The sequence below is a fragment of the Annulohypoxylon truncatum genome, assembly GCF_022578515.1.
Source record: "Annulohypoxylon truncatum strain CBS 140777 unplaced genomic scaffold F4807scaffold_1, whole genome shotgun sequence".
Classification (NCBI taxonomy): Eukaryota; Fungi; Ascomycota; class Sordariomycetes; order Xylariales; family Hypoxylaceae; genus Annulohypoxylon; species Annulohypoxylon truncatum.
In genome coordinates, this window is record NW_025953787.1 from 473025 (window position 1) to 494498 (window position 21474).

At 50.1% G+C, this 21474-nt stretch overlaps 7 protein-coding genes across 7 annotated transcripts; 5 read left to right on the forward strand and 2 right to left on the reverse strand.

Annotated features, from left to right (window-relative positions):
* Positions 1-553: 553 nt before the first annotated feature.
* Positions 554-2617, forward strand: F4807DRAFT_455105 (RNI-like protein; the record flags this gene model as incomplete). Its single annotated transcript, XM_048000659.1, has 2 exons — positions 554-2380; positions 2531-2617. The coding sequence occupies 2 exons, from the start codon at positions 554-556 to the stop codon at positions 2615-2617; spliced, it is 1914 nt and encodes a 637-aa protein (XP_047859171.1).
* Positions 2618-3247: 630 nt separating this feature from the next.
* Positions 3248-5247, forward strand: F4807DRAFT_4766 (FAD/NAD(P)-binding domain-containing protein). The gene has a single exon (XM_048003082.1). The coding sequence runs from the start codon at positions 3496-3498 to the stop codon at positions 5080-5082; it is 1587 nt and encodes a 528-aa protein (XP_047859172.1). The 5' UTR covers positions 3248-3495; the 3' UTR covers positions 5083-5247.
* Positions 5248-5512: 265 nt separating this feature from the next.
* Positions 5513-6742, reverse strand: F4807DRAFT_455107 (alpha/beta-hydrolase; the record flags this gene model as incomplete). Its single annotated transcript, XM_048000660.1, has 4 exons — positions 5513-6212; positions 6263-6367; positions 6429-6591; positions 6646-6742. 4 exons carry the CDS (start codon positions 6740-6742, stop codon positions 5513-5515), a joined length of 1065 nt encoding a protein of 354 aa, XP_047859173.1.
* A 3227-nt stretch (positions 6743-9969) lies between these two features.
* On the forward strand, positions 9970-12794 carry F4807DRAFT_449254 (glycoside hydrolase family 3 protein; the record flags this gene model as incomplete). The annotated part of the gene is made up of 4 exons (XM_048000003.1): positions 9970-10212; position 10263; positions 10337-10765; positions 10816-12794. 4 exons carry the CDS (start codon positions 9970-9972, stop codon positions 12792-12794), a joined length of 2652 nt encoding a protein of 883 aa, XP_047859174.1.
* Positions 12795-13122: 328 nt separating this feature from the next.
* Positions 13123-14176, reverse strand: F4807DRAFT_404128 (uncharacterized protein). The gene is made up of 2 exons (XM_047996083.1): positions 13837-14176; positions 13123-13778 (listed from the first exon to the last, which is right to left on the reverse strand). The coding sequence occupies exons 1-2, from the start codon at positions 13929-13931 to the stop codon at positions 13433-13435; spliced, it is 441 nt and encodes a 146-aa protein (XP_047859175.1). The 5' UTR covers positions 13932-14176; the 3' UTR covers positions 13123-13432.
* Positions 14177-15461: 1285 nt separating this feature from the next.
* On the forward strand, positions 15462-17798 carry F4807DRAFT_4957 (uncharacterized protein). The gene has a single exon (XM_048003101.1). The coding sequence runs from the start codon at positions 15901-15903 to the stop codon at positions 17422-17424; it is 1524 nt and encodes a 507-aa protein (XP_047859176.1). The 5' UTR covers positions 15462-15900; the 3' UTR covers positions 17425-17798.
* Positions 17799-18350: 552 nt separating this feature from the next.
* On the forward strand, positions 18351-20763 carry F4807DRAFT_4924 (uncharacterized protein). The gene is made up of 3 exons (XM_048003099.1): positions 18351-18752; positions 18820-20229; positions 20282-20763. The coding sequence occupies exons 1-3, from the start codon at positions 18578-18580 to the stop codon at positions 20698-20700; spliced, it is 2004 nt and encodes a 667-aa protein (XP_047859177.1). The 5' UTR covers positions 18351-18577; the 3' UTR covers positions 20701-20763.
* Positions 20764-21474: the final 711 nt, after the last annotated feature.

Below are 21474 nucleotides of genomic sequence, written 5' to 3' on the forward strand. Positions count from 1 at the left end.
TAAAAGAAGATCCAGCCCTATATTGACCAATAAGAGCGGAGAATTATCAATTAAATTCCTTGCAAGTACCCACCCGCTCCTTCTGTTACGTGCTTCGGAAGGAAAAAAGAGCCCCACGGTGACACACCTACCCCTCGGCGCAGCTGCCGGATACACCGGGTGCACTGTGTGCAGCAGTCAAGCACGCTAAACGTCCATTAAACACTCCCTAAAGGGGAACCACTTAACGCGCTGCCAGTGACGATCGCGTTCCATTAAACACTTCTATTTCACCACCACTGCTCTACCTCTTTCATCTCTCACTTTCACCTCTCATTTCTCTTTCCCAACTTCGTTTGTCATTTTTTTCAGCTCGTCTGAAATTCGTACAAATAAAGCGACAACCCACAAAGGTCCCAGTTACATCAATTGGTACTCAAAGCCGCACATTGCCTAGTTACCTGGCAGTACTTATTACCTAGGTATTAAGCACCTACTTCGTATTTCATCGCGTTTTTTTTTCACATACCTCATCACATTCTGTTACTCACCAACCTAGATCAATCCGTCCCTAATGGATAACAACCCTCCTGGTCCCTATCGCCACCGTCGGCAAGCAGGCGACCCTCAGTCCGCCCAGTCCGCTCTGTCGGGCTATCTTCGCTCGAATGCGATAAATGCGAGAGCTATTACTCGCGGACATCAAGATCGTATCCAAGCTGCACGAGATGCTTTTGCTACAGCTCAGATTACCGCCAACTCAAGCACGCAGAATGTAGAGAAAGATGAAGATGAAGATGAAGATGATGAGGATCGCGAGGAAGAGGGTTCAGCTAGTCCTTCAGCCACCACAACTATCAGCACAACCGAAGCGCGCAAGCGCAGACGCAAAGAACTCCGCAAACGCAAAGAACTCCGCGACATGCACAAGATCAAGATGACTAAGCAGTTCAAGAAACGTGTTGCGTCACGACTTCCATTATACACCGATGAAGATGTGTTAGCCCGTCAGATGCTTCGCGAACAAGAAAAAGAGAGAAGGGCGATTGCGGACTTCATGCCAGGTCAAACAGAGAACTGTGAAATCTGTCAGCAACGATTCACAGTAACTCCTTACACACGCGCTGGCCCGAACGGAGGCTTGCTTTGCACAAAATGCGGCAAAAAGTTGGCAGACGAAGAAGATGGTAAGAAGAAGGGCAAGAAGGCCACCCAAGGTCCCGCTGGTCGTCGCAAAGATCACAGAAAAAAACAGGCAGGAGGTTCTTTCGGAATCGGGACGAAATCGCTCGTCACTCTCTGCATCGAAACCCTCGCAGCGAACATCAGCCTCGCCGACTCCTTCGGCGACCTCCCCTTCATGGTCATTGATCGTATTGCAAGAATGTTGTCGAAACGTCGTATGATGAACGCACACACCCTGGAGCTATTTCTTCAGCACCAGCCAGAGGATGTTCGTATATACGACGCATCTCAGCTTGAGCAACAGGACTACCTCCGAATCTTCCAAGTCTGTCCCAAACTCAAGCACCTCAAGTTGTATAACGCGATTCAATTCAGAGATGAGGTAATGGAGTATCTCATAGGACGAGACTTCACTCTAGAGAGCCTCTACCTTGCCGGTGCAAACCTCTTGACGGAAAAAGGTTGGTGGGACTATTTGAAAGTCAAGGGAGGACATCTCAAGAGTCTGCGCGTATACTTCACGGATCAGCACTTCAACCAGGGTGTTCTTCAAGCTCTGCAACTTTTCTGTCTATCCCTGGTACGACTCAAGATCTACCATAATCAACAGATCTTAGATTCGCAGTTAGAGCACATTGCTAAAATTCCAAGTCTCCGGCATGTCAGCTTACACCTAATTAAACCGACCACGACATGCACTTATGTCTATATCATTCAGCATCTAGGCAAGAACCTAGAGACATTCTCTATCAGGATGGTACCTCAAGTCGGTGATGAACTCCTGGAAGAGATACACGAGAAGTGTGCCAAATTGACGAAACTTCGTATTACTCATAGCGAAGTCATGACAGATGCTGGGTTCACCAAATTGTTCACAGGATGGAAGAACAAGCCACTGAAGGTCATCGACTTTGAGAAATGCCTTCCAATGACAGATGAAACCCCTCAGGAGAACGCTGACACGGTGGGGCTCCATGCGAGTGGCTTCGAGGCTATGATGAACCATTCTGGAAGCAAGCTAAAGAAGTTGAATCTTCATGGCTGCCGACATATTTCTGGTGATGCTTTCGAAGCGGTTTTCGCATCGGGCAAGAAATACCCCGAACTCCTGGATTTGGAAGTTAGCTTCTGCGAAGCTGTGACAGATCTCATAGTGGGATTAATCTTCAAGAGCTGTCCACGCTTAGAGAAGCTGAATGTTTTCGGCTGCATGAGGGTATGTATTATTTTTGTTATTTTTATTACGGGATCGCCGGCGCACATCTACCTCCTATCAACATATACATATGCTTCCTCCGCAGTCTGATACCACGAATATGCCTAAATACTATGAAAAGTTATACGCCGCTAATTATATGACTTATAGGTTAGTGACGTTCGAGTGCCTCGCGGCAAAATCTTGATTGGCCTGTCAAACGCAAAGGGTATGGGTATCCAAGGTACCGAAGACTAAACAAACATTCGCAAGATCGATCCTCATCTACACAAAGCCTACATACATGAAGCACAGATGCAGGCATGTGGTATGAGGTTTCACGACACGTATTAAGCACGACTTGTCCCTGTTAGGCAAGACCGTTGCTAGGCCTACAAAGATTCCTGATACGAAGGCTCTTATGTCTCCTGGGTGCTAACACTACGGAATTTGCTTATGGAGATACGAGAGCATGATGCAGAGTATGAAGAATGATGACTTCTACTCGTTTTGCTGGACTATGATTTCCCCAGACATTGCCCCCAATTCACTAATTCCCCAATTCACCAATTCACCAATTCCCCAATACCCCAACACCCCAATACCCCAATTCCCCTGCCCCTTTCCCCTGAAAATATAGCATCAAGGCAATTTGTACATAGTCAGTTGGGCGTGCGGTTACTTCACAGTCTGACGGGACGGCCACGGAATGCAATTATTTCCCCCCTAACGTAGAAATTGGCATAAACCCAACTTTAGGTATTCCGGCGCCGGCCTCGGCACATCGGTCGGCCCCACCGCGACTAGAATTGCGCCATCGACTTCTCGCCTCGTCTACCCGTGATCCACCGATAATCGTGCCACGAATTTCCATTCCCTTGCTGGTATCGGCTACTGGATGAGAATTTTCGGGCGCGATGGTTTCTTTTGCAATCGTAAGTATTTGTAACCACTACCTGTAGACCGTAGACGAAATATATCCATCGAAATTTTCGTCAACTAATTTTTACACCTAGGTACTATACTAGGCGTTAAGTCACGCCTGCTTTATCAGAGCTTTGCGCATATCTCCGTCTATCCGGAAACCCCCACCCCGCATACAACCCGACCGAGAATTCGGGAAACAAAGGTTAGATATGGGCTCGACTTCACCCACGCCCTCGCCGTTTAACGTCGAGAAGATCGCAGTCGTGGGCGCAGGACCTAGTGGTCTTGCCGTCGCCAAGTATCTATTAGCGCAAAACGCGTTCTCGCAAGTCGACGTCTTCGAGCAGCAGGCCGAGGTGGGCGGCGTCTGGAACTATAGCGCCGTGCCGAGACCTGATGCGGAATTGCCTGTGCCGCAAGTCGTCGCGTTTCCGGGGTGGTTGGAGGAGCCGGTTTACGTCGATTCGGGCAACGCAGATGATAGGAAGGGGAAGCCGCTGTTCCCGTCGCCGATGTACGACGACTTGAACACGAATATCCCGCATACTATTATGAAGTACTCGGACCTGAGCTTCAGAGACGGCTGCGAGATATTTCCTAGGAGGGAAGACGTGCAGGCGTATCTGGTGCAGTATGCGAAGGACGTGAGGCATCGCATTAGGTTCTCGAACCAGGTGACGGATATCTCGCTGCGCGAGAAAAATGCGCGGAAGCCCTGGGAGGAGCGCGATCAGTGGGATGTTGGCACCACGGATCTAGTCACTGGGACGAAGAGCAAAGACGTATACGACGCTGTGGTCGTGGCTTCCGGGCATTATTCTACGCCGTATATCCCCGACGGCATTGCCAACATCAAGGCCTTCCATGAGGCACACCCAGGCGTTATTTCGCACTCGAAGCTATACAGGAACGCGGAAGCTTACAAGGGGAAGAAGGTCGTGGTCGTAGGGACCGGGGCCTCGGGCCTCGATATCGCGGCGCAGATACGCCGGGTCTCGCAGGCGCCGCTGATACTCTCCGCGCGCGAAGGCGCGACGGAAGAAACCCTCGAACACTTCGGGGGCGGGAAGTTCGTGCAGGTCGGGCAGATCAAGAGGTTCCTAGTCGAGGAGAGAGGTGTCGAGTTTTATCCCTTGGAAGACGAAGACGAGGAGGGAGGGAAAACGGAAGAAGAAGCAAAGGAGAAGGAGAAGCCCACGATCATAGAAAAGGACATCGATGCAGTGCTCTTCTGCACGGGATACCTGTTCACCTTCCCCTTCCTAACCACCCTCGCCGACCCGCCTCTCGTCACGGACGGGCGCCGCGTCCACGGCCTCGCGAAGCATTTCCTACATATCAACCACCCGACCCTCGCCTTTCCGGGGCTGCCGATTAAAGTGATCCCGTTCCCGCTCACCGAGGCGCAGGGCGCGGTCCTCGCACGCCTGTGGTCGAACACGCTTCCCCTGCCGCCTCGCTCCGCGCTCGAGGCTATGGAGCGCGAGGACGGCGACGGCGCGAACCCGGGGAAGTACCACGTCTTCCCAAAGGGCGGCGACGGGCGCTACATCAACGAGCTGCACGACTGGGTGATGCGGGACGGGGGCGGCGAAGGGGGAGGTAAGGAGCCGCCGTACTGGGACGCGGAGTTGCTCTGGCAGAGGGGCATTTATATCGAGGCGAAGATGCAGTTTGAGAAGACGGGGAAGAAGGCTAAGACACTGGAAGAGTTGGGGTTCCGGTACGAGCCGCAGGAGGTGAAGAGTGTGGAGGATGTGGAGGGGACGGAGAGTGTGGGGGACGTTGCTGGGTGATGATGTATGGGGTTTGGAGGATCAAGATGGATGGACTGGATTGGATTGGATAGACTATATATAGCTTGTGATTTGGATAAAAGGGGCAGCTCGTTAAGCCTTGATGTTTTAGACATGTCCACTATGTCATGCGAGATAAAGAAGATATGCCATTGTTGGATTACCAGATTAAACCAATATTTCACGAAGCAATTACGGTCTATCACCAAGAAATATATCCAGAAATGTATATGGTCATTAAATTATACGCCCAAAATCGTGTCCCAACCCTTCCTGGGCTCCATTCCATGTCCCTTCCTATAACCAATCCTCATGCGCCGTCCCTATGTGAATGTATGCTCCCAAAAATGTTACCTACCCATCAAGCTCCCTCAACCAAATATGCCACTATATCATATCCCTAGAATTCAAACGCAAATGCAAATCAAAATCACTCATCCAACGTCTCTGCATACGCCTTATCCTTCGCAACCCAATCCTCAAGCCTGGTCTGCAACTCCTCGTCGCTGACAGCCTCATACGGCGTCGTCGCCATATCGCTCGTCACATTCGTCTCCGCCGCCACCGTCGCGTCCCTCTTCCACGACCAACCAGCAGCGCCGCACCCGCTGATCGGCTCGAAGTAGCTCAAATGCGCGTCCACGTCCAATCCGCCGGTCCCCGCATTGCACTTCGTATTCGCGAAGCCGTCGCACACCTCGACGTCGGCGGCCGCGTAGGACGTGGTGTTGGCCGTGCCGCCCGCGAGCCAGTACTCGGGCGAGGTGTGGCGGTAGTCGAGCACGATGGGCGGCAGCCGCGGCACGGGGTCGTCGAGGTGCGTCACGCGGTACTCGGACCCGGCTTGGTCCGTCACGAAGCTCGCGAACGCCTCGTTGCCGACGCGCGGGCTGCCGTACGTGTACAGATCCGCCGCGTACCCCTGCTTGCGCGCGTACGCTATGGCTACCGTGGCCACGGCCCCGCCGAGCGAGTGCCCCGTGAACGCGATCTTGTAGTCGGGCTGCGCGGCCGTGGCGTTTTTCAGCGCGGCGAGGAGATCGTCGGCGATCTCGTTGTAGGCTGTGAGGAAGCCGGCGTGTGTTAGGCACCCGCTTACGACGTCGCAGGGGACTAGGATGAAGGAGAGGCTGTTGGGTGGTTAGTCGCGAGTCATGGGGGGAATTAGAGGGAGGCTAACTCGGCGATCCAGTTTCGAATACTTGAGGACCCTCTGAAGGATGCTACGATCAGCTTGTTCGTGTCATCGGATGAGACATAGCCTTCGATGTCGGTGACATCTCCGCTGCTGGGAGGTTAGTTGGATACGGTTGATACCAATGGTGATAATAACAGTGTTGTCTCACCTGAACGATGCTACTATTTTGGCACCCGCTTCCTCTACATCAGGGCAGACGTCGTCGGAACAAGTAATGGTAGAACCCGCAGCTGCTTCGCCATTACAGTACGCGGATCCGGCATACTGAGCGTAGAACTCAAGAGACGATACTTGGGCGGTAGTTGCGGTAGCTTATTATATGTTAACTTGCTGCTCAGCCTAGAGATTTATAAGACAAGACATACCACGGTTGTTAAGCAGAAGACGACGAGGCAAGGGAATCGGGCTTGCAGAAGCAAGTAGGCCGAAGGCAGAAATCAGAGCAAAACTGAATTGCTTCATTGTTTGCAACCAAAAGACGACAAGAGTAAGATGTAGAGAACCGAGATATGAGGTGAGGCTCGAACTGCCAGAGACCCGTATGAATTATCAAGGGAGAGAGGATATATTAAAACGACCAAGTTCAAGACATTCCAATCTCACTCTAATTTCCTGATCTTCCGTATAGCCTACCATACGGACGTAGAAAGGGGTCTCGATATTTGGGACCTGGGACCAGGAACCCGGGTTTATAAAGTCTTTCAAAACAACATCTCTCATCCAACGGTTTCAACTCTTTTAGGAAACCATCTCAGCCACGATCCTAGCACTATGCATGGAACACGGCTCTCCGCATCCTGAATGCTTCTTCCATGCTTAGGAATGAGGGGAAATCGAGCTGCCCCCCTTCGCAGATACCTTCAGAATAAGGCTAGGAGCTAGAAAATGGCCGCGTAAACGAAGACCGGTAAGTGTTCCTCTTTTCCCGCGTATTGTGTAGTAGCTTGGTGGGAATGTTGGGGGACATTGTCAGCAAATCCGGCAAAGAAATCACATCAAGCAATGATTGGCCGCTAAAACACTGACGAGAACCAGAAACGGCGAGCCTCGAAGGCTCTTATTCGTTGGGCCATCCCGACATGGAGCTTTCTGCAAGTCAGCCAAAGTTTACTGCTACCCTCGATCAACTTGATCAGCTTGATCAGCCAGCCCGTTCCCAAATAACTTTTCAGCGATCAGCAAGAGCTAGGGAATAATACATTAATATCTGACAAGTACCTAGCATTCGTAATATATTCGTGCTATGTCGTACATCATATCCATCATGTCGTACAGCATCTCGGCAGCCAACATTAAGCATAATATCAGCTCTGACAGCTCAACGGCTGTGTAGCGTGACAAGACAATATGTGACGTACCTTCTCAGCCTCCAATGACACTCTAAACTAACGAGACGGTGTGAAGGGAGTTGGAGAAGGTGACAAATTAGGACGGTGGAAATAACTGTTGAGAGTCCCATTGGTGGATCTGCCGTCACGTTTGGCACTCCATGGCGCCAATTTAGAGCTACTCGACCCACGTGAGGTTCCGTTCACCTCTATTCCGTGCCGCCTGGCTCCGTAAGAGCAGGGGTCTCATCACTCGACGGTTTAATTTTCGGTGTTGACGAGAACGCAGGATTGGCTTTGGAACGCCTCAGCCGCCTGATACCAGTCGCACAAATGTTTCCGGGTTTGACAGGAGTAAGCAATGCGCCTTGATTGTGCTTTAAAGCGACTTCGTGACAGCGAACTGCCTATCTTGATGAAGCTCCTATCGCCCATTAACATCGAACAAGTTTTCTCGACTCTCAAGTTGGTCAAAAATAGCGGTTGGGGGCGCTAAGAATGGCAACGCGGCGGAATTAAGTAAAAGCACACTGTAAAAGGTCGAAAAGAGGTGCAAAAAAGGTCCGAGACCTGGGGAATCCATGGCATAATATTCTTAGTATTGACGATATTAGTTTAGTATGCTTAGTGAATTCGGACTTATCTCCCAAGAGGGTTATCCTTTCGTAGAGGATAGCCGCCCAAGATGGATTCCGAATTTTAGGCGGGCATATGCGTAATCATTTAGTTGTTAATAGGATACTAACGTGACATAATATGCCACTAAAGAAAATCAATAAGAACCAAGAAAAAGGCGTGACCACTGCCGCCCCGCTACACTACATCAAGTCTTTGGGGGCTAGGGGAAAGGGAAGGGGAAGGGGCCAAGGGACAATGAGAGCTACTTTCGCTTCTACCATAGTGCTATGGCTTAATGTTGTACTACCATCCCAATGCTACTCCGCACCGGTCTGTTAATTAAGTGCTCGTATTCAGCGCTAAAGAACTGCTAGAGATGCTAAGAACCCCTAAAGAATGTTGAGCCCCCTTATTCCCCAGCTTTTCAACTCTTGGTGTATTTTTTTAGTTCTTTTTCCTCTCGTAGTCCAAGAACCGAAGACTAAGAACCACCTAAAATCATACCCTAGAATTCTTCCAAGAACGAGCTTCACCTCTATCTATCTTCAGCCTAGCACCGGAAGCTGAAATCTGCATCTAGATTGCTTCCCGATGCGCATCCAGGCGGCCATGCGACCTCGAACTGCGTCATCGGATAGATTAAGTAACCTACCGATCAGCTTCCAACTTCATTCAAGTGCTCACTATTCGCTTGTCCCTTTTCGTCGGCATATGCGGAATACTCCGTACAATGCACTAATCAGATGTCAAGACACAGTTGTAAAGATGCAACCGTTGTGCTGAGTCTCTTTCGACCTTCTCTGTTTCTTGGCCTACCTAGCCTACCAGCCTACCTACCAGCCTACCTCTTTATAAAGAGCCTGCGGTACGGCTGAGGAACCATCCCGAAGTAACACTCTTCCGGATCTATCACTATCACACACATGTGACCTGTTTATTCTGCATACGACTTAAATTGTCGTTGATATATCCTACTATACTAGTATATACCTGTCGGGACAGAAATGGCAACTCGTTAGAGTCGATGAGAAGTCGATGAGACGTCAATAGACCGAGGTTGCAAGAGCTGAAGTAAAGTTGGCCAAGCTGGTCATGCTGGTCTAGTCTTCTATGGACTTGGCCCGAGCACTTATCAGGTTGGCGATCCAAATAACAATATCGGCGCGCATATTGGAACTTGGGAGATTATCTCTTGGAACTAATCCACTTATGCCCCCTTCCGCCCCGCCCATTCTCAGATACCCCCCGAATCTCGACCTGGACAACCATGCCCTATACCATGTGCGATACCATGTGCGACTCCGGCACTACGGCATACCCAAGATCTCGCTCAATCTTGTATGTGGAAGGGTGATAAGCACGAGCATTTACGTAGAATGATATGGCCCGGATGCCATCCGTATGCCGAGGTGCATGCCTCATACGTGCTGTATGTCTTACACGGGCGGCCGGGCTAAGCCGCTGAGATCGCCAGATGCGGATTCCTCGTGCGTGGCTCCTGGGTCATCCATCCTGCCGCTTGTGCACATATTAATCTACGGCAGTCGCCAATCATGCGCGTGTAATTTGTTGATGCCTTGGTGTTCAGCCACGCACGAAAGCTCGCATGTTCGTGAGCCCATGATGCGCTTTTGGTCCGCCGCGTCGTAAACACCTAATATCTTCCAGCTAACTTCCATCCTAAGGACACCTCCTGTCCCTATTCCCCTCTTTTTTTTAATAATTATAATGGTAATTCTTAAGATGGAGTGTCCTTCAGGACTCCGTAGTCTTTCGCTGTTCGTTTTGGCTGGGACGGTCTCAGCCGGCGTCTTACAAGCTCGGGATCCCGTACCTAGCGGTTATGTCGCAGCTCCGTATTACCCAGCCCCTTACGGCGGCTGGACCGATGACTGGTCCGAAAGCTACGACAAGGCAATCAAGTTGGTCTCACAGATGACTCTAGCTGAAAAAGTTAACATAACCGCCGGTACTGGATTCTTCATGGTAAATCCCTTCCGAACACAATCTCTAAAATCTTACTAACATGGCCTTAGGGTATGTCAATATAAGTTAATCAATTATGTATGTATGTATGCAACGTCTAGATGCTGATGTATGTGGCGTAAAGGACCTTGTGTCGGAAATACCGGCAGCGTTCCACGACTGGGAATTCCGAATTTGTGCTTGCAGGATGGTCCTCTGGGCGTGCGCACGACAGATAATATCACCGCCTTTCCTGCCGGAATTAGTACAGGTGCAACGTTCAACAAGGACCTCATGTACCAGAGAGGCGTTGCCCTCGGTGAGGAATTCAGGGGCAAGGGTGCCAATTTCTACCTCGGACCATGCGTCGGTCCCCTTGGAAGGAAGCCACGCGGAGGACGAAACTGGGAAGGCTTTGGAGTAGACCCGGTGCTCCAAGCAGTCGCCGGAGCGGCGACGATTAAAGGAGTTCAGGAGCAGGGTGTCATCGCTACGCTAAAGCACTTGATCGGATATGAGCAAGAGCTTTATCGCATGTATAACCCGTTCCAGCAGGGCTACAGTGCAAATATCGGTATGTGTGTTTGTTGAAGTTGCCCGTGACTTTTGCTAACGAACATGTAGATGACCGGGCACTGCACGAATTATACCTTTGGCCTTTTGCCGAAGGTGTAAAAGCTGGTGTGGGTTCGATCATGACATCTTATAATGCGGTCAATGGTTCTGCTTCTTCTCAAAACAGTTACGCTATCAACGGTCTCTTGAAGGATGAGCTAGGGTTTCAAGGCTTGGTGATGACGGATTGGCTCGCACAGATTTCGGGAGTAGGCTCTGCTCTCGCTGGTCTCGACATGTCTATGCCCGGAGACACAGTCGGTAATAATATCCCGCTGACTGGTTATTCGAACTGGATGTATGAACTCACACGCTCGGTACTGAACGGCTCCGTACCTGTCGACCGGTTGAACGACATGGCCACACGTATCGTCGCTACGTGGTATCAGCTCGGCCAAGACAAGGACTACCCGCTCCCTAACTTCTCTTCGAATACCGCCGACGCCACAGGGCCGCTTTACCCAGGAGCTTTATTTTCGCCATCTGGTGTAGTTAATCAATACGTCAATGTGCAAGGAAACCATAAAGTGGTAGCCAAACAAGTCGCTCAAGAGGCCGTCACCCTACTGAAGAACAACGGAAGCTTCCTCCCGTTGTCGACCTCGTCGCCCCTTTTCGTTTTCGGCACCGATGCGCAAACCGATCCCCAAGGCGCCAACTCGTGCACGGACAAGAGTTGCAACAGGGGTCTCTTGGGCATGGGCTGGGGCTCTGGATCTGCCAACTATCCATACATAGACGACCCAATCAGCTCGCTAAAGCGTAAAGCGGCTAACGTGACGTACTACGCAACGGACAGTTTCCCTACGGTCGCAACACCCACCGATGACGACGTTGCTATCGTGTTTATCACCTCCGACTCGGGCGAAAACTCGTACACAGTCGAAGACAACCACGGCGACCGGGACGCCTCCGGCCTCGTCGCATGGCACAACGGGGACACGCTTGTCCAACAAGCAGCGGCCAAATACAGCAGCGTCATCGTCGTCGTCCACACCGTCGGCCCCATCGTCATGGAACCGTGGATCGACCTGCCGTCCGTGAAAGCCGTGCTCAACGCGCACCTGCCGGGCCAAGAAGCCGGCGACTCGCTCACCGAGATCCTGTTCGGCGAGGTCTCGCCCAGCGGGCACCTGCCGTACAGCATCCCCGTCGCGGAGACGGACTACCCGGATTCGCTGAACCTGGTCGCGACCCCGTTTAGCCAGACCCAGGACACGTACTCGGAGGGCCTGTACATCGACTACCGGTACCTGAACAAGGCGGGCGTGAAGCCGCGCTTCGCCTTCGGCCACGGGCTCAGCTACGCCAACTTCTCGTTTTCCAAACCCTCCATCACGCGCGTCACGCCGCTCTCCGAGGTGCCGCCCGCGCGCCCCGCCAAGCCCACGTCCCCCGTCGCCGCCATGAACACCACCATCCCGGCCGCGAGCGAGGCCTACTACCCCGACGGTTTTAGTACTATATGGCGGTACCTGTACTCGTGGCTCAGCACGTCGGACGCCGACGCCGCGTACAAGATCGGCGCGGCGGGCACGTCCAAGTACCCCTACCCCGCGGGCTACTCCGGCGTGCAGCGGACGACGGGCCCGCCCGCCGGCGGCGCCAGCGGAGGGAACCCAGCCCTGTGGGATGTCGCGTACACGCTTGCCGTCACGGTGACGAATACGGCGACGAGCGGCCCGGCCGCGAAGGCGCTCGCGCAGGTCTACGTGCAGTTCCCCGAGGGTATTAGTTACGACACCCCCGTCATTCAGTTGCGCGATTTCGAGAAGACGGAGGCGTTGCAGCCGGGCGAGAGCGCGACGGTCGGCTTCACGATCACGCGCAAGGATTTGAGCGTCTGGGATACGGTGAGCCAGAATTGGGTCGTCCCGGATACGGCGGGCCGGTACAAGATTTGGATCGGGGAAGCGAGCGATGCGTTGGGTACGGTGTGCTACTCGGATAGCTTGGCTTGCGAGAGCGGTGTTGCGAGTCCGGTTTGAGCAAGCGTGGAGCTGAGTTGGGGATGGGGGTGAAAGGATGAGATAAAAAGGGGGAAAGGAAGAATGGGGAGTTGTGGATATTGGAATGGCGTGGCTATCGTACATATGTTGCCGTACATACGCAATTTGGATATACTTTCCTGCTCCGGATGTTGTTTGAAGAGCAATATGTTTATATAAATAAACGTGTCTAATGTCAGAAAACCATACGTTTCCGAACATATTCAGTTTTTCGTTGAGGTCTTAGAGAACCTAATACAAGGAACGTGACCCCCACCCATATCTGATGTAAAGTAAGAATACTCACCAGCCCTTACATAAGTTAGCCCTTGAGTAGAACATTGTGATGTTGATAAGAGTTAACACGGGGTCTCTTCATTCGTGGGTGATTTTGAAATATACAGTTCTATGTGTAGTATATGGTACACACCTCCATTCATCACCAGAGCTATGGCGCATTCACCAAACCAACCAACCAACCAGCTCACCCCATACATAACCCCTCATATCACGTTCCTGGCACAGAGACCTCCCCTTTCTCAAAAGGCTCCCATCTCATACGTATCCAGAGGTCCAGTCATTCTAGTACCTAGATAGGTGCCTACGTTAGCTGGGCAGACAAGGCGAACCAACGCTTTCTAATTCGACAGAAAGCTCCTCCCCTTCGCCTTCCTCCGCTGCAGTATCTTGCGCCCGTTCCTCGTGCGTATCCGGCTCAGGAAGCCGTGCTTCCGCTTCCGCTTCAGCCGGCTCGTGCGCGCCATCTTTTCGGGGCGCGGGCCGAACCGCATCTGCGCCGCGCAGCCGGCGAGCGAGGGGTGCGAGGTCACCGCGGTCTTGGGCACGAGGTCTAGGAGGACCGAAGCGCTGCTACTGCTGTTTGGCGCGGGTGTGAAGGAGGTTTGGGATAGGGTGGAGGACCGGAATATGGTGCTGCTGGAGGCGAGGGTTGTTGGACGCAGGCTGGGGAGGGAGGAGAATGTTCTGTGAGATGACGGGTTAATTGGTGGGGGTAGATAGGTGGAGATGGGTTGATACGGACCTTCTCGTGGCGAGAGATTGTAGGGTTGAGGTCGCTTTCGTCGCAGCCTTGCAGCCGCGTGCTCGCGGGAGAGCTGCTAGAGTGAGAGACCGCATTTTGCCAGGAGAGTGAGGTTTATGTGATGTGATGTCGGTTCAATATAGCTTCATGCTTCTCCTCCTAATTCTCCCTCCCAAATTCCCCAGGACAGTTATTCGCTATGAATCGTACCTCCACCACAGAAATGTCTCAATCGGGATCCTTTGTGATCGTAAGGCGGCCGTTGTCGCTGGTTGCGCTTTTCGTCGCTGTTTGGTGAAATTTCTCAGAAGCCGAAAATTCGGATAGGAAAATCAATTGGACAGTTGAAAACGGTCCGTCGAAGTTTGGCAGTGGCCGCCATTAGACTTATGTATTGCTATCGATAAGCCTGTCGCATGCCTACGTGGTTGAAGAGTACATGTGTACCTTGGATTGAAGCATCACGTAGAATAATTCAAAGTGAAAGCATTCAGTCATTTCGCATTGGTAAATTCAAACATCCGTCTCATCGATTCGTCATATCGTAGAATCATTGCAAGAGCATCTTCGGTGAACTACCTAGGTACTGTATTAATTCCCCGTAGACGAACATGTCCTTCCTAACTACTTTCACAAAGGACCATATCGCGACTCTACTACTCCGCAAGATACAATTATATGGCTTGAATGTCGTGAAAATCTAGTCGATACCTAAGAGTTGAACATGGGCTAATCGTACTAACCAATGGACCAGGTGTACAAAAAGGACTGCCTCAACTCGATGTCCTCTGCTACGGATTGAAAATCTTCCTCATGACGATACTTAAAGCATCGTTCACAATGAAAAGAATTGAGGACATCAAAAATTGCGCTCCCTACGATCCACGAGGGATAATAGAAGAGGGTCGACTCCGCGCTGTGCAATGCAGGTCTCTCCCCTTGCTAACCCTGATTCTTGAGCCAGGGTTAGCGGAACAAGGTAAGTATGAAGAAGAAAGGAAGAAAAGGTTGAAAAGGCAGGATACAGGACGGGTATTTATAGGCTTTCCAGAAGCTGACCAAGGAAGTGGGTCCAATCAAAGTGGGAGAACTATTTCCCACTCCACGCTATTATACTAGGCCCCCAAACCTCATTTGCATAATGGCGTAACTGGCGTAACTGGCGATACTGGAGGGTGGAACAGATGAAGAGGTTTAGGTTCAACTCTTATTAGGCCTATCGATGTTTTCTGTTTGTTCCACTCTTTCTAACGGTTATTACATGGCTGGACGGTAAAAATCGTGTCTTGCACACGAACCAAGGGCCAGCAGCACAAGAGGGATTGCCTAAGTTGCTTACATAATCAACACTCGGACCTGTTAAGGACAGTCACAATCCCACTTATTATTAAGCTACATCCAATTAGATTCAAGAGCTTAACTAGGTAGATTACATACACACGCCACTGTTAAGGCTACAAGGCTGCAAGGGTGCTGACTCCTTACTTGAAGCTATTTTGGCAATTGACTTGGGGACTTGATAAGCCTACCGACCCTGCGAACTGCGAAATCGAGGAATCGAACCTTCGGACCTGCGTAACTCCAGTTCGGCTAAACTCAGGGTTATAAGGGAAATTATGCCATAATGTAAAAGCCTATAGTTAACCACCATTTAATGACATTCCGGCTTCGTCACCCATAGCAGTGGCTAAAGCCACCATAGAAACATTTATCTGAGTGCATATAACTCGGGTGCTAATGATTGGATGAAGACTAGTAGATGATTACATGGCTGCGGCACGACTTTATAAGGGGCTTCTTGTCCGACACACCATATGCTGTTTTACGCCCGACCACCCGAGGGGTACGCAACATAATGTCCGATTAGATTGCCCGGACTCAGGGCTACGGGACCTTATAAGTAAAGGTCGTCTTCCTGTCGAAGCGAGAAAGAAGCTAGAGATTAGAGTGCCACTACTTATTTTACCCCTTACTAGCTGCTTATTCCTATCACCCTATTTTTAACATTGGCTACATTAAGGTCAATTACCAGGTGTGTAGCTTTGGTGCCTTAAAGACTCCAAGATGACCGACCCCGCGATACATGCCCTGGCAATAAGCGCTCCCGAATTCGTTGAAAGAGTACTTGGAGACTGGGACAACATCGATCATAGACGAAAGGGATATAACAACTCTACATTCTTGGCGAATGAGTTGAAGCTATTTGGCCTACCAGAGCGTCGCAATATGCTCAAGGCTGACTTAGAGCTAGCCCGTGTCATTTCTCAAGACTTAAAAGAAGAGAAGTTCAAGCTCGAATTGGCAGACTGTTTCAAAGGGTTCATTGATGTGCTCAAAGCCATTTCACATGTGGCTGATACTGTTTATGAGGAAATGGGGCGTAATTGCGAATCATGTACGCCAAAAGCCAACAACCAACTGAAGGATCTGATCGCATCCTTCGAAGAGAAGTCTGCCGCATTTCATCAAATGATTTTTAGCCTGGCCGCAAACGTCAAGGAAACGTCGGCTTGTCTGGTAGCAAGCAAAGACTTGAGGCTCATCGACCAACCAACCAAGTCCCCAACGATTAGTGGAAGGACATATCCAGCAAAAGCGTCGTATACCCAGTCCGAGAATGATCTGCCCACCGAAGAGGACGTTCTGGTCGAGAAGATATACACTGTTATAAAATATAAGAAGGATATGGCTGCGGGTTGCCAGACACTGGCATCCAAGTTGATGCTTGCAGGACCCAATTGGAACATACCACGCCTGATATGTTATCGAAACGATGAAAAGACGAATTGCATGGATTTCATTTTCAAGTACCCTCATCCAGAGTTGAAGCTGCTTAGCCTACACCAATTGTACACGAACGGCAGACCAGAGCCAACATTAAATATTCGCTTGAAGTTGTGCTATCAGATCGCCGCCGCCGTGCTTCAGGCATACGTACTCGGTCTTACCCATAAACACATACAACCCCAGAATCTCCTCGTGTCCACCAGAGAAGATAACATATGTGTAGAACAGGCCTCTCTCATCTTAACTGGCTGGCTAAACCCTTGTTCGAGTGAGTGTCAGCAGAAGAGCGAGTCAGCCTTCTCCGAACTCATTCATCAGTACCCGAACTATAGATGCCGGGGGGATACGCCCAACGTGGACTACAACATTGGCTATGACATCTATAGTATGGGCGTGTGTATGCTTGAACTGCTCACATGGGAGCTCCTGGTTCGACCAGTTGGCACCGAAGAGGTTCTATCTGCTGCTTATCAGCGCGAATTTGAGCGTCAAGAAAATGGCCAAACTTCAGATACCCCTTCAAACAATGACCTCAGCGATGATAAGAATCACGAATCACTTATACAGCGCTACACGAAGGATTCGGAGAAGGTAAAGAATACCCTTATTGCCATAACGGAAACTGAGGTCCGAAAAAGGGCTGGTGACAATATGGCGGACTTAATTTGTCGATGCCTTAATTGCTTGGATCCTAAGACTGGACTATATGATGTGGACACTCTGCAGCAAAAAAGTATTGTGGTACAAATATTCCGTGACGAAATCTTTCAGAGATTCAACAGGCTGCTATCTGTCATTTAAAGTATAGCCCTTTACTTACATACCTAGGTAGAGTATTGTATTTTAATAATATTGTATTTTGAGCATTGTTATGCGTTTTTTTCCGAAACCGACCAATCAAATCGCGGATATTTGCACCGCATAGAACAATTACCCCTTACCAAAAGCTCCGTGATCTTCGAACTCAAATAACTTCTTCAATACCCCATTTGATGGGCTGCAGCAAACCTTAAAATTCTTTTCTCAATTAGGCGAACAACTTGAATCTAGTTGCACCTTTTTAAGCCTTCTCTTTATTGAGCTCGATATTAAAAGGCAAATTCCTCACCCTAAATAAGATCCAAAGTGATGCAACGAGTTTATTTCAGTTGAGCTGATTCGGCGCAATGGATTGATTCTAATTATAAGCCGGTTTTGACGGAGTCATGTGGGTTGAAGTGTAGAGGTCTTGCGATAAGTCGTTCGGTGGTATGCGGGGTAGGAATTCTGCGATTTTATTGGTTGATTCCGGAAAAAGCTGGAACAGGTCACGTGGGGTAGCTCGGATATCGAAAAGGGGGTTGCCTGCAACAATGCTTTTAAAAATTGCTCTTAAAAAAGAATGCTTCAAGCTTTCCCCCATAAGCATTTAAAAGATTATAACTAGGTATTTGCGGAAAGGATTTAAATACGTAAGGAAAATCGTTAAGAAAATGCAAGATAAAAAATCGGAGGCCAATGATACTAGTATACTTACCCATATGTAGAAATGCCCTTCCATATGTACGTACCTACCTGGTTGCTGACGCGACTTCCTCAGTCATCCCGGTCTTCGCGTTTGGACGCGTTTGTACCCACCAACTAATCCTAAACAGTTACTCTACCACTTTATCATCCATTCTTTTGCTACCAAACCATGCCGATTTGAAGACAGGAACCGTTCAATTCATTCACCTGCCGGATATCTGCTAGATATCTGCGACATCCACTAACATAATCGTTTCTCTCACTTTGTTCACGATCTATTTCCCCAACCATACCCACATGTGATCTTTAATATTCACAGTCTTTATTCTCGTCAACCTTAATTAACTACAGTTCTCCACCTAGCCTAATCAACTCATCCCTCGACTGCTTCGTAACAGTGAACTGCGTCTGATGTTATCTAGGAGTCGACACTCGATCAGCCATCTCAATGCCTTTGTTTCCGGTGTCCCCAAATATCCAGGAATCCGTCTCAAGGAAGAGAACGCACGAGGAATTCATTGAAGGTTCCATTGATCACACAACCGACGAGCCGTCCGATCTGGAAAATTTAGGAGAGACGAAATCTATTGGATTACCTACCCTAGCCGTAACCCATCACCTACGTAGGTTTCTTGTCGTCTCATCATATAAGTCGAATATGTCACCAAGCTGCTAACGTCGATACCGCAGAGCTACCACCTTTACGAGATATCACAATGGAGTCCACGCCTGCTAGCAGTCCAGTGGATTTGACTGATCCTGGATCTACACCACCTGTCGATGATTCACCTTCACCAAATAAAACTCCCGTGTGGTCGCCCTCCGCCAATAAAAATACCACGTCTCAATTACCACAACCAGCCCTTACGCTTCAAACGTCTTCTTCCACTACCACCACCAATAGCCAACCAGCAAAACGAAAACTCACAGCAGCCGAGAAGGAAAAGGAGCGTGCGGAGAAGCGACAGAAAAAGGAAGAAGAAGCCGCCCAGAAACAGCAGAAAAGGGAAGAAGAAGCTGCTGAGAAGGCAAGGAAAAAGGCCGCCGACGAAGCAGCGAAAGCAGCCAAGGCCGCGGAGAAAGAGGAGAAGGAAGCGGCAAGGCTTGCGAAGAAGGCCGAGAACGAGGCTAAGAAACGAGAGAGGGAAGAGAAGGAGGCGAAAAAAGCTGAGGAGAAGCGCAAGAAGGAGGAACAAGAGGCGAAAGCGCGACAAAAGCAAGAGAAGCAAAAGAACTTGTTAGCCGGCTTCATTATACGAAAGTCCAATGCTACATCACCAGCCAAGATGCCTGCTGAGCAGGTCGCAAAACCTGCAGGAACTAATGCGAACTCTACCACGTCACAGGTAGAGCCTAAGCAGGAGGCGTCGGCATATGAACGCACGTTCAAACCCTTCTTCGTAAAAGATGGCGTGAAGCTAGCCCCGCGACCTTTTGAGATGGATGAGGAGGCCCAAGCCGCCAAATCGGCAATTCTGGACGAATACGTCCGCGGCGAGCGCGGCGTGTTCAATCCCAAACCATTCAATCCCACAGAGACCTTCAATCTGGCATTCCCTCAACGACGCGGGAAAGTAGTACCGAGCGTGAAGAAGATTATGGAAGGGCTACACGGTAATCCTGCCGAGGCTGCGCTCGGTATGACAGCAGGAAAAACCGAGTCCCAGATCGAAAAGCTTGCCATCAACGCGCAAAATCAACTCAACACCATTCCGATGAAATATCTCTCCTTTTACGAGGATGTCCGACCACCTTACCGCGGGACCGTCACTACACCTATGTCACGAAAGGAGCTTCGCCATTTATCCCGTAGACCCACCGGAAGACTACTCCCGCTGAATTACGACTACGATTCTGAGGCCGAGTGGGTAGAAGACGAAGAGGGTGAAGATCTGGACGATGACGAGGATGATGAAGAGAGTAATGACGGTGACGGAGAGATGGAAGATTTCTTAGATGATTCTGAAGACCATCCTACTGCTGTCCGTCCCACGTTCCTCGGCGAGACAGAGCCCGTAAGCACAGGCATATGCTATGAAGATGAGACGGGCCGTAATCCTCTGCCATCTATGAACCAGTATCGAATGGAGTTTTTAATCGGTAAGTCTAATTATATGAAATCCCGTATATTTTGGTCTAACGAAATTTATAGAGGGGCACACATCAATCGACCCCTTTTCTACCGAATATTGGCCCTCGAGTCTGGGAAAGAGAAAGGGCCGCGCTGCAGCAGATACCCTCAGTGCACCAACATCAATGCCTCCGCCCGATGTGCCGGCAGACTCTTCCAAGCTCACTTTGATGTCTGCAACCAGCCGTAACGCACGAGCAGTAGATACGAAGGACTTAGTGCCGAAAGAAGTAATGGAGGAGTTCAAGCAGGCTATCGTCAGCGAGGAACTACGCGAGTTCACCAAGGGTACGATCGTGGAGATGTTGACCAAGAAGTTCACATCCTGCACCAAGGCCCAGGTCAAGACGACACTAGACAGAGTCGCCCACCGGATTAGTGTCCCGGGAGCGAAGAAGACGGTTAAGGTCTGGGCCCTATTGCCGGAACCTGCGTCATGAGGAGCTTATTACTATTCGAGGACTATAAAAACTATGAGGAAGCTTTCGAAAATGAGAACGGCGCTGTGATACCAGTGAAGTAGGATGGATGAGGCGAAGTAATGAGAACCCATTTGCTCTCAAATTCACGTGAGCTGCCGTAGGGGAAGGGTGGAAGAACTACCGACTAATACCGTCATGTGTGGGGATGAAAGGGGACGAAGAAGTGACCATGTCCGAGTTCTGCTTGCTGCGGGCTCGGCGCTGTAAAAAAAAATCCAATGTATGAATTCATTGCTTTTAAGACCATGGGAGCCCGAGAGGTTTGGGTTGGTCTGAGGAGAGGACTCTAGCATGGCCCGCTTAGAGGCGCGGTATATTGGTGTTTGGGGAGGGCCCCCGCGAAGAAAAGTGAATGTAATGGATTTCACGAAGAGGCTCCAATTTCTATGGTGAGATGTGTGATATGTTTTGTGGTGCGTGAGTTGGGAATTATATGATCGGATGGGGGAGAAACTACCCAATGTTCCCCTTTCTTACCTGCTGGTACCTTGGTAGGTTTCTGATGTGCAACCTTTTTCATGGTACGCTTTTCCGTATATAACTTCAGTACCTACATGGAACTATGTCATAAGGGAAAAGGAACAGAAAGCCGAATTACCCTTAGGATTTCCTCATAGAAGCGAGGTGGGTTTTATATTCTTGTAACTCGATTATTAGTCGGTTTGCGCCTTGCATTACTATCACTTCCAGACGTGGGGAGAATTGCCCCCACGGTGGATTAATCGAATACGA

Bases quoted from the DNA above. Each gene is read 5' to 3' on its own strand.
- F4807DRAFT_4766 (XM_048003082.1), top strand. From the start codon at position 3,496: ATGGGCTCGACTTCACCCACGCCCTCGCCGTTTAACGTCGAGAAGATC.
- F4807DRAFT_4957 (XM_048003101.1), top strand. From the start codon at position 15,901: ATGACCGACCCCGCGATACATGCCCTGGCAATAAGCGCTCCCGAATTC.
- F4807DRAFT_404128 (XM_047996083.1), bottom strand. From the start codon at position 13,931: ATGCGGTCTCTCACTCTAGCAGCTCTCCCGCGAGCACGCGGCTGCAAG. The intron at 13,779-13,836 runs GTCCGTATCAAC...GTCATCTCACAG, and splicing joins CAATCTCTCGCCACGAGAAG to AACATTCTCCTCCCTCCCCA.
- F4807DRAFT_4924 (XM_048003099.1), top strand. From the start codon at position 18,578: ATGCCTTTGTTTCCGGTGTCCCCAAATATCCAGGAATCCGTCTCAAGG. The intron at 18,753-18,819 runs GTAGGTTTCTTG...TCGATACCGCAG, and splicing joins AGCCGTAACCCATCACCTAC to AGCTACCACCTTTACGAGAT. The intron at 20,230-20,281 runs GTAAGTCTAATT...CGAAATTTATAG, and splicing joins TCGAATGGAGTTTTTAATCG to AGGGGCACACATCAATCGAC.